Source organism: Aythya marila (assembly GCF_965140915.1).
Source record: "Aythya marila genome assembly, chromosome: 2".
Lineage (NCBI taxonomy): Eukaryota > Metazoa > Chordata > Aves > Anseriformes > Anatidae > Aythya > Aythya marila.
In genome coordinates this window covers 95,639,666-95,650,620 of record NC_139043.1, presented here as the reverse complement: position 1 = coordinate 95,650,620, position 10,955 = coordinate 95,639,666, and the positions used below count along the sequence as shown (strand labels likewise).

At 39.3% G+C, this 10,955-nt stretch overlaps 2 protein-coding genes across 2 annotated transcripts in view; one reads left to right on the top strand and one right to left on the bottom strand.

The window, feature by feature from the left end:
• The first annotated feature begins 8 nt into the window (after positions 1-8).
• On the top strand, positions 9-2,983 carry ABITRAM (actin binding transcription modulator). The gene is made up of 6 exons (XM_082754996.1): positions 9-208; positions 301-352; positions 1,684-1,813; positions 2,557-2,633; positions 2,705-2,774; positions 2,843-2,983. Exons 1-6 carry the CDS (start codon positions 142-144, stop codon positions 2,969-2,971), a joined length of 525 nt encoding a protein of 174 aa, XP_082611122.1. The 5' UTR covers positions 9-141; the 3' UTR covers positions 2,972-2,983.
• A 1,207-nt stretch (positions 2,984-4,190) lies between these two features.
• CTNNAL1 (catenin alpha like 1) overlaps positions 4,191-10,955 on the bottom strand; it is a gene marked incomplete at its 3' end in the record, with an annotated part of 53,987 nt that continues 47,222 nt past the window's right edge. The window contains exons 13-19 of the mRNA XM_082754989.1: positions 9,334-9,384; positions 9,073-9,227; positions 7,665-7,713; positions 6,876-6,932; positions 6,618-6,737; positions 4,441-4,524; positions 4,191-4,352 (exon numbers count right to left, since the gene is read on the bottom strand). Of these exons, the coding sequence (XP_082611115.1) occupies positions 4,191-4,352; positions 4,441-4,524; positions 6,618-6,737; positions 6,876-6,932; positions 7,665-7,713; positions 9,073-9,227; positions 9,334-9,384 (678 nt within the window). The remainder of the gene's footprint in view (positions 4,353-4,440; positions 4,525-6,617; positions 6,738-6,875; positions 6,933-7,664; positions 7,714-9,072; positions 9,228-9,333; positions 9,385-10,955) is intronic.

The following is a 10,955-nucleotide window of genomic DNA, read 5'->3' as shown; positions in this document are numbered from 1 at the left end:
CCCATCCAGCCTGGCCCTGAGCACCTCCAGGGCTGGGGCTCCCCCAGCCGCTCCGTGCCGGGGCCTCGCCCCCTCCTCCCGCTGCGGGCTTTGTGGCAGCGGGGCGGGGCCGCCCCACGCCTGCGCCCGGCGGGCGGCGAGATGGCGGCGGGGCGGGCGGGCGGCGGCGGCGGGGCGGCGCGGTACTTCACCCGCTGGTACAAGCCAGGTGCGCGGGGAGCAATGCAGGGAGGGAGGGAGGGAAGGAAGGGGCCGGGGCAGCGGGCCCGCCGCCTCACCCCTCTTTGTGGCCTCTTGCAGACGTGAAGGGGCGGCCGTGCGAGGACTTCTGCGTGCTGCAGCACTCCAACAGGCGAGTGGCGCCGGGCTCCGGGCTCCCCCGCAGCAGCAGCAGCAGCAGCAGGCGGCTGTGGGAGCTCGGCTTTCTGGGTGTGGGTGCTCGGTAAAACATCCTCTTGGCCCTTATAATGGCAAACCGTGGCTCGGTTTGGTGCCTCTTAGCATCGCAAAAGCCCTTTCTGAATTGCACTGCGAGGTCTCAGCGCTAATGGCGAGGTGCCAGCTCGCACATCCTCCTCCTCCTCCTCCTCCTCTTCGCAGGAAGCCGCCAGGGTCAAGAGGAAGCGGCGTTTCTGGTTCCTCTGCGCTGCTGCGGAGCTTCCCGGGACCGCCGTGCCCCTGTTCACCGGGATCCGGCTCCCCCTTGTGGGAGCTGCTCGCCCGGACCCTGCGGAGCTCCGGCGCTGCAGCTGTGGGCTTCGTGCATTAAGTGCGGCCCTAAAATAGGGGGGGAGTTAGGGCTCAGCTCTGCAGCTGGGTTTGTCTTAAGCGCCCCAGTTTTGTGACAAGAAATTCTCAGCCTTTAGAAAAAGCCACGAGGCGAGCAGCAGGTTTAGCTAAAGCCCAGCTCACAGGTGGACCACTGATAGCCCCCAGCTTCACCTTTGGCTATTCCCAGAACTGTTGCCTTCTGCTACATCATCGTCCTTCAAAAGCAAACCGAGCTTTACTTCAGCTTCTTGAAGTGTCTGCTTCAACAGTCCCAATAGAAGTGAATCAAGTGTGTTCGCGTGGGGTGCAACGCTGGATAAAAGCTCTGGTTCTGTGTAATTACCAAGTTTTCTGTTTTTTGATGACAGCCTAGTGGCTCAAAATGAAGCATCTTCTCTGTGGGTTGCTTTAGGTCAGAGTTCAATTCTCATTCAGTTTGGTACAGCTCACTTCAGGTAAGATGCCCTGAAGAAAGCTTGTTCAATGTGGTCCAGTAGCTGACATTTTTCTGAGTAGGAAACTAAATCTCTGGCTTATCCACAGGCAATAATTACCGTAAGTTCGTCATCATTAGCTCAGGTAAATAGCTTTGTACGTTACCTTGCGCAACCCCCACGCTGTTGTTGGGGCCACTGGGCGCCTGCTCAGTGACCCAACTGCAGTAAGCTGAACTATCACCTGAACTTCCCTACTAAACTACAGCAAGAACTAAACTTCTACTATATACCGTGGAAGATCAAGTATCCAGCAGCGAAAGTCTTGCTAGTATTTCCGACTAGAAGCTCAAGTGAAGTCCCAGTCTTGGTTTTAAATCCCACCAATACTGGCAGAGAAAGTTTTGAAGCTTGCTTTGAGTACATAAGGGCATGGCTTTTCACAACTACAGCATAATAATTATAGCTCTTCTTGCAGAATCTGTGTCATCACCTTGGCAGAAGCCCACCCTCTTCTTCAAAATGGAAAAACAATTAAAAGTATTAATTACCAAATCAGTCCCAACTGTAGCAGACTTCAGAATAAGGTCTCTGGGAAGTCAAAAAGGGTAGGTCTTTTTGATTTGGTTACCTTTCATTTTAGTCTCTCAAACTGCCTGAAACTTTGTCTTTTCTAGAATTGAAATTTAAATAAAACGCAAAGGTAACTTGCTAAGCCCCTCCCTAGTTAAATAATTACGATGAGAGAGAGAGAACATCCTGACCAGGGTGTTACAGTGATCATACAGTTTTGGTGGTTTCCAGTGTTGCTCAGACCAATGTTAATAGTCTCTTAAGTCATTTTGTTGTGGTATATAGAGGGACTTAAACATCCCTTAATAGATTAAAAAAAAAAAAACAAACCACAAACTGTTTTCACCAAAATGCCAAGCCATTTGGAAACTACTGTTTTTGTCAAATACACGTAGACAGCAGATGGCCTAGTTCAGTTTTTCCTGGTGGGTTTTCAAATGTGTAGTTAAAACTGCTTATGCTAAAGTTAACTGAGCTATATTTTTCTCCTCTTTTTGCTTATTCTAATTTCTTTAAACTACAAATCTGTTATTCCACAAGAACCAGTTATAAGTAAACTTGTAAGCTTTTACAAGCTTCTATTTGTGCACACAGTTGTCATCTCTTCAGTAGGAAATCATAAATACATAACTTGCAATGACCTGTAACTATCCCACTTCCTTGCTTTGTTCTGAGCAAGTTACAAACTTGTTATGTTGCTGATGGTATCTTAGAAGGCCTGTGTAATTAAGTGTGTATTATATAAATGTATACATTATTTTTTTCTTTTCAAATGCAGGGAGCTCAGTTTTTAACAGAACTTGCCCCACTGTGCAGGATATCCTCAACAGATGGAGAAGAGTACACGATTTATAGGTAAGGATGTTTTCCTCTGCCCCCCAGCCTGACATACCATGCACATTTACTGACTCTAACGACTTTTACAGTTGTATACGAGGGCGACTGATAGAAGTAAATGAAAACATTCTTAGCAATCCAGCTATTTTGCAAGAAAAGGTAAGAAACTTTCTTACTTCTTATTTTCTAACCTTTATTTTACTACTAACTTCACTCTTGCTTTTTAGCCATCAACTGAGGGATACATTGCAGTGGTTCTACCCAAATTTGAAGAGAGCAAGAGTATAACTCAGGGACTTCTGACGCAGGAGGAATACGAGGAAGTTTTGTTGAAACGTCATAATAATTCTGCATGAAGTTAATTATACAGGCATCATCTGTATTGATATTTAATAAGTTTCTTGGACATTGTAACTTTCATAGGATTAAAAGGCCTGTGTGTCTGTTTTTAAACATGGAACTTAAAACACTGGTTTCACACAAAAATAAAACAGTCCGTTTTGTATATGAAAATTTTCTTTTTTTCCCCTCAATTCTAGTACTACAACAAGCTTTTAAATAAGCACAGATTGATATTTTGGAGAATATTTGTGTTCCACAGGCTTCTTTACTTCTGCTTAGTGCAAGCATAATACAGAAGAATCACGTAATTTAGTTGTCATGTAATTTAGCTAAGCTGATACAACATGGAGTTTGACAAAGGTGAACTGAAAATAAAATGCAACAGGAGCCTGTATACAAAGAGCAGGTGCACTTGAAAACAAGTATTTCACACCAGGTTATGCGGTCCTAGCGTTCTAAAGTCAAATAATGCCCTTTCTACAGAAGTTTGTCATAATCAGTATCTATTTACTTCAATTTTAAATGCTATAAAGTCTACATAATACTTCAGTGGTTCCACATGCAATTCAAATTCTGCTCAGTAAGTTTTAATCAAAAAGGAAGCAACAACAGCTATCTACAAATAAAGATAGTAAAAGAAGAAGGTACTGAGACAGGGGTACTAATGAGTTAGAAGTATACTTTGGGAAAAATGAATCATGCCAACAAAATTAAGATCATTGTTGAGCTATTGCAGGAGTGTTTTTTCCTAGGGCTATACTTCATTACAGGTACAACTCAAAACTAAGGTAACATTTCAGTGCTTTAGGCCACAGCCTTTCAGACTATATTCCTGATTGGGCTTTACAAATTCATAGACTGAAGCAGGCCAGAGCTGAGCTTACAGACTTCAGCAGTAGTGTTACATACATGTATAGCATATTGAGCACAAGGTTCTTTACGTGAACTGTCTATTAGCAGCATCTTTGGGTTGGAACATCCATTAAGACATTCAGAAGCATTAACTACAAAACCAGTATTGATAGCGAGCGTAGGAAATTCATTCACATTATAAAAATATATAACGATTACACTAGTTGGTGCTGTAATTGTTAGGGACATCTATTAGATGTGACAAAGGTCAACGGTTTTAATTCAGATTAACCTGGTTTGACTTTCCACAAATGAAAGCAAAATTGAAACTTCAGCAAGTGTTATTCTCTGATGGAGTTCCTGCATTTCTAAGTGCTATAATTACTTGCTCTCTAAAAACGTCATGTTTGTTACATGATTTTCCAAAGATTTGATGCCAAATGTCTCAGCTCTCCTTTCTGGAGCATGTGCATTTGTGCCGGTTCTTATTCTGTCTTCTCTCCATGGTGGAGCAGATTTAAGATAGCCGTTTCCTGCTTTATTCTGTATAAAAAGAAGATTTATTTTTAAAAACATGAACGAACAAAAAGCAAACAAGAAAAAACTAAAATACTGCAGATGAATCAAGTACCTTTCTCATTAATTTGCTGCAAAGTGGAAGAAGTTGACATAACAGAGTCATCACGTTCCTTGTTTTCTGAATGCATGCATCAACCTAAACAAGGTAAGTACAGTAGAATAAGACCAATGATTACTTTTTTCAGGCAACTATTTAGTACATACGATGATAATCTATTTTGAGCTTGAAGGGATAACATTTGTCCTTCGTAAATACCTCTTCTAATCAGAAAGTTTTGCCTAGCCATTTTGAATTTTTCTACTGCTCATAAAGCAACAGCATCCCTTCTGTTAAAGGGAGACTTGGGCTGGGAAACAAGAGAATGATACACAGCTCAGGAGAAGGAACTGAAAATAATACAGTATTAGAGAGCAAAATTTCACAATTTTATTTATTTTTTTTGGTCAACGTCCTGTCAGCAAGATTTAGAAAGCAGCGTGACATGTAAGCCTTACCTTGACCATGATATTACACTAAAGGTCAACTAAATCTTGAAGCATTTGATTTTAAACTTTATGAGTAACGCTCAGCACAGCTCACAAGTTTGGGCTGTTCAGAAACATAGCCTTTCAGCACTATGGAGCTATGAAGAGACTGGAGTTCCTGATTAGTTTAGCTAGTGAGTGTAAAACAAACCAACCAGTAGATCTCAGGTGCTGACTTCGTTTTTGGTTAGCTTGCATGGTCCAGCCCCTTTCAGAACTCAGCTGTCCCTCCCAGGAAACTGAAACATCTCCTACATAGCTAATTGGAAACAAAGACCCAGCTGCACAGAAAAACAGATCCCACTGCTGCTCCTTAAGCTGCTCCTTAACAAGCCTGACCTCTAATCACTACTCAGATTTGTAGATTTACTTATGGTAGCTGCCATAAAAGTTTCTGCATTGCTATGTATAAGTTTACATATTAAAAAAAAAAAAAAAAAAGAGTAATAGCAGAAAAAACTGGGCAGTCTAGAATAGGCTCTCTACCTTCTGAGAAGCAAGCGTCTACTTCATGAGTAGAGTCTTTGGGGTTTGGAATTTATGTTTATGTAAAACATCCATAACACGAGAATAACAATAATTATTAGTGGTGGTAATACAAATTGCCTTTGTTAATGCTTTGTGCACTTCTTAGTGAGCTACACTTAACTATAATTCATATAAATAAAGTTATGTGGCTTACAGTAATATAAATACCATCTCATATTATTCAGCTGAGAATTCTCAGTTTCACCATGATAAAATTCCAGAACCTCTATTTATGTAGTGGGTAAAAGAGAGAGATGTGGACAAGTTCCTTGAAAAGTGTTCTCAGCAGTAAAAAGCAATGTAGTGGAAGTCTGTGGACAACTTTCCTTTTTTTTTTTTTTTTTGTAAACTTTTTACTAAATGAAATCCAAAGTGAAATCCAGATCTTTTACTGAGTGAAATCCAAAACCCAAATGGTAGTTTCACTATTTTTAACAATAACAAAGAAAAAACTGTTTTATTATATTGATTCTTATACTCTGTAAGTTGGTAAGTTACTGGTAACGAAACCATTCCATAGAACATTAATATTAATGATAAATCTGGGCCAGTTAGACAAAATTTGGGTATCCATGCTCCCTTTAGAAAATAGTCACATAAGCCTGGGAGTACTGTTCAAACTATCCACCTGCAGGCTTCCATATATGCTGGGTGCCAATGTATCATATTTTGCCTTCTTTCAAACTCTCGGTGTGAGGTCAGGATAAACTTCACTGAAGCCCTGCTCTACTAGCGGGTGAAAAAAAGAGTCCATAAAGCAGTTGCCCCTGTTCTGAAAAACATCCTTTCCTAACACAGGATACTGCAGTAAATGGCTTCGGTTACAGTGACCAGTGAGACAGTAAACAAAATATTTTCATCAAGAGGAACAGTTCTTACTGTTCTTCCTCTTTACTTTGCACATCAGCTTCTCAAACCATGCTAAGTGCAAAATAGTTCACTTCAAGTTGAAGTAAATTCCTCTTCTACATAAGGAACAGCAACAAGGATATACTGCATTGCAGAAAAATGCTTCTGCAATGTAAAATTTTGTACTTGTTAATTTTTACGGACCTGTCAGTTGAAGAAACTCAGTTATCATTAACTGTTTCATGTTTTATCAGGAGCATAAATTACTAAGATACTGTATTTCAAAACAAGTTAAGTTCTCAGAAATGTATATAATTTTTACTTTACCTTTGTAAATATGGCACTTTTACCCTGAACAGAAGCTTTTGCTGTTATTTGGAGCTGCTTGCACATAGGGATCAGTTTTTCAGCTTCCAGCAGAAGCAAAGGTTTGTCGTCATCATGTATCTGAAGTATGTTTTAAGAAGACAAAACCACTCTGTGTTAGACTCCAATATTAAGTTAATGGAGAAGACAAAACAACCAGCCTTTAAGTTCTATCACTAAAATCATAATCTGAAGGGCTTTTCAGTTGTCATACGTCACCTGATCAGAAAAGGCTTGAAAAGCTGAAGCAAGCTTCATGCCTTCTGTTGCAAAAATCTGAAAGTGTAAAAAAAACATGTTAAAAAAAAAAAAAGTGAAGCAAATGAACCACCAGTCTTTTTCCCTTTTGTTTTAATAAATAGTGTACTCTAAAAGGGTAACAAGTTTGAAGTGATTTCTGAAGTAAAAACCTACACTAACACATTGCCATTCTCCCACATAAGCAAAGTTTTAAAAGTTTTTCCCTTTACATATGGAAAACATTTTTTGAATTGGAGCAGCTCACAAAAATTTTGTATTTAGATGATACCCTGCCATATTTGCTTACTGTCCTAACACAGGAAACTGGTCTCCTGTTAAACATCCATACCTTGGAAACATCACACTACACTCCCTCATTTGGTCCCTTGTCTTTTTGTTTGTATCATTCATATTTTTGCATCTTCTTCCTTTCCCAATACTGCTGCTCTGATTAGGATGAGTATCTGTTAGCACTGTCAGGGACTAAACTAAGTAACACAATGAAGAATACTATTGCACTGAAGGCCACTATTTCCCATTCCTAACTGGAATCTCAATTAAGTCATGTCTTAGATAAGGTCCCACCAGAACACTGAAATGTTAGCTTTCAGAAAGTGCCAGAGTTATGCTGTTGCATACAGCATAAGTTGTACAGTTGCCAGTCAATTTTTGATACTCTGTACTCATGTATAAGGAATCAAAGAGTTAAAGTTGCATTTTGTTCTTAATTCAGATTCCCTAACTCCCAGTTCATTATAAATGTATTACCTCTGCTTGATGAAATAAATCTTGAGTGGTTTTCAGAAGTCCTTCTCCTCTGTGGAAACAATGAAAACAGAATATATGCCATGTATAGACTACAGAATATTTTGCTGGCTGCCTGTACAATTTATATTCTCTGTCTATCACACAAACACACCAGGTGTGGGGGAAATGGGGACACATCTGTAATACCACAAGGCAGGATGTGATCCCTAAATCTTTGTCGGATGGTTTGTACTCGTCCTCTTGATACATCTCTTAATGCCTACTCTCTTAACATGCTCCACGTAACTATTATAAATAAATAAATACTTGGCATCATAAATGTAACAAAGCATCTCTGCCTAGGTATTTAAAAAGCAAGTCAGAGCTCTTTTATTAATAGAAACCTGCACGCCGCAGTAGCAATATATTTTCAGTAGCTAGTGTTCTAAATTTTTCCTTCCATTTTATTTGAAAAGAAGTGTACACTGATACACTCTTTGAAGTGTAGACTCTAGAATGGAGTCTTATTTCATTTATCGTCTAGAAAAGAGGTGGTGTGCTCCCCTCCCCTTGTGCCAGTAACTAAGCCTCTGTTCTTTTCTAGAGTGAAGTATTTCTGCGAAACACAGAAGGACCTGAAAATTACAAGAATGAAAAAGGGCATGCTAAAATCTTATCAAAGACAGAATATATTTAACTACTGAAAGTAGAAAATCTACCAGTAAAGATAGTGAAGTACTAATACACAGTGTCTCCTAGCTAAGAAAAGGGACTAAGTTGTATTTGAATGGTGACAGCATGACGCTTAAAAATGAACACACGAGGGCGCAGAATGAATAGCGGACCACAGGCAATTAAGCCATAAAGCTAGGTAACAACCAAGGAGCTTTTGCAAAGAGAAAAAAAAATCAGTTACTGCTAAAATGTTTCACCTATCTATTAAAGCACTCTATCCCAGAATGTCTTAGGTCTTCCACTTACGTAAGCATTAACACCACTGAACTGTAAAATTCCACTCTTTTGGAAGATGCTTCACAGAACTTATTACAGGAGCCCCATTTCACAGTATTATATAAATACTTCAGTGACTAGGGCACTGTTGGGAAATTAGACAGAAGTTGTTCAGTCCTCATCAGCTGAGCAAGGACAGAAATCTGGGTCTCTGGCATACTGAATATTATTGGACTACTAGGTGAGATTAACCTCTAATTTTTCATCAAAAAATCCTAAATTATTCAAAGAGGCTGACATTGTGCAGGCAATTTTAAAAATTCCCTTCAGTATAGCAAAGATCAGTAAGGATAGAAATTAAAGCTGCTTTCCAACTGTCCCCTGATACTTATACTCTGAAATTAAATTTGTCTTTTTTCTTATAAATGCTTCTAATTCTTTTCAGCCCATTGAAATGTACTGCATGCAGCATAATTACCTGGTAAATAAATACATGGAATAAGCCATACTTGACATGCCTTGCCCATGTTGTACAATCTCATTCTCCTGATCCTCCCATTTCTCTGTCTCAGAGTCCACTTCAGATGTGAGCAGGTGCAGTTCTAATCCAAGTTTTGCAATTTTTGCTTGTTCCTATAAAGGGTGATAATATTCATAACATATGAGAATACATTCTTTAGACATGATGATTTTTTTTTTATTTTTTTTTTAACATTTTTTAAAAATGATGGTGTCTTACCTCAGTATCTAGTTTGACTGGCTTTAGTGCTTTCAGATTTGCATTATGCTTCTGTTTCAAACAAAAAAAAATATTTTTAAATAAAAAGAATTGGTAGTATTTTTTACAAACAAATCAAAAAGAGATGGGTATGTATACTCAGACTGTGCAGGAAAGTTCCAGCAGTTCAGACAACCTTCTCAACAGAAGCTGGGAATCTGTTCCAATTTGACTGTTTTTCAGAAATGGCAAGTGCAGACAGGGTCTGTGCCTGCAGACACGGTAACATTTCAAGGAGAAGACCTTGAAATGTCTGAGACCACAGTTCTCAGACTCATGTCGCTTCTCTACTTCCTTGCACCATACCATCTTTTCCCCTTATCCTCAAAATCCCGAGTAATTGGTACTGCTAAATAGTCATAATCCAGTACAACTGTACTGATTTTCCCTACAAATATAACACTGCTGTGACAGTGACTTGGTACTAGCTGAACCAACTTCCAAGCTGATCTAGGGTACCAGCACGTAAATGCTGGCATGACAACATGGCTGATCATTCTGTGTCAGTTCGCTGAAGCAGATGGATACAAATATTGAAATTCTGAACTTTTTTTTCTTCCCTTCTCCTATTTAAGCCACAAACTATCTAAAATATGTTTAACTGCAAGCCAAATATTGGCTCAAATTAAACAATAATTAGTGGTACTGATGTGAGTGGAATACTTGATAAGACAGAGCTTGCAAACTTGCACACTGTACAGATGTACGCAGTAATACATGATTTGTTGCAAATTAATTTGCATGTAGAAGAGCAGTAGTTTCAGGCTTTAACTTCACGTGCTAATAATATCTGTCACTGTGCAAAGAGAGCAGAAACTAAAAAATAAGGGAGCAAGAGTCCACACTGAGAAACTGCACTGGAGTGCAGGGAAATGAAAAGAACAAAGTTGGTGTTGTAGCTTGGAGATGTAAATGTCAGCCACTAGAGGAGGTTGGATGACAAAGAGTGCAGGATTGAGAACCTTGCCTGAGGAACTAAAAAGAGCTGCTATTAATTAGTGGGAATACTCAGGCAAATTAAGCTAAGGAATCCCTGCCGGAGGGTGAAGAGCAGGAGCACTACTCATTATGAATAGCATCATAAATAAGCTCCAGGTGTGGTCTCCATCTCTGACGTGAGGAATCTGAGTAAAAATAAAACACTACTGTTAACTTCCTACTGCAATTTGCAGCTCTGAGTTTAGCTGTCATGTCATTTCTCTTTCCCATCCCCAAGTTTTTAAACATTTTGAATCTTATCAATGTCTACCCAGACTACACACTGTAATTCTGCCTATGTATTAGAGATAGGACAAGCTGATCTCACAGCAAAAGATTTAGGAAAAAAAATAAAATAGTATGAATTGATGCTCCTTGTCATTTAAGTTTGACTACACTGTGTATATTGCCTTAAAACTAATATTTCTTGAACAGCTGAGTCTTAAAAGAAGAAACAAATACAAAGCCAAACTAGATTCCTATTTACGTACAAACTTTGGGCTACAAGATATTGCAAAAATTTAAGCTGCTGAGTGAAAGGTATTCAAGAAAACCAGCACGTATTTCTCTATCCACAAATAACTAAAGAAACTTCAAAATGTTTG

Excerpts from the sequence above, each read along its gene's own strand:
- ABITRAM (XM_082754996.1), top strand. The coding sequence starts at position 142 with ATGGCGGCGGGGCGGGCGGGCGGCGGCGGCGGGGCGGCGCGGTACTTC. Across the intron at positions 1,814-2,556 it reads TCTCTGGGAAGTCAAAAAGG|GGAGCTCAGTTTTTAACAGA; the intron begins GTAGGTCTTTTT and ends TTTCAAATGCAG. Across the intron at positions 2,634-2,704 it reads GAAGAGTACACGATTTATAG|TTGTATACGAGGGCGACTGA; the intron begins GTAAGGATGTTT and ends CGACTTTTACAG.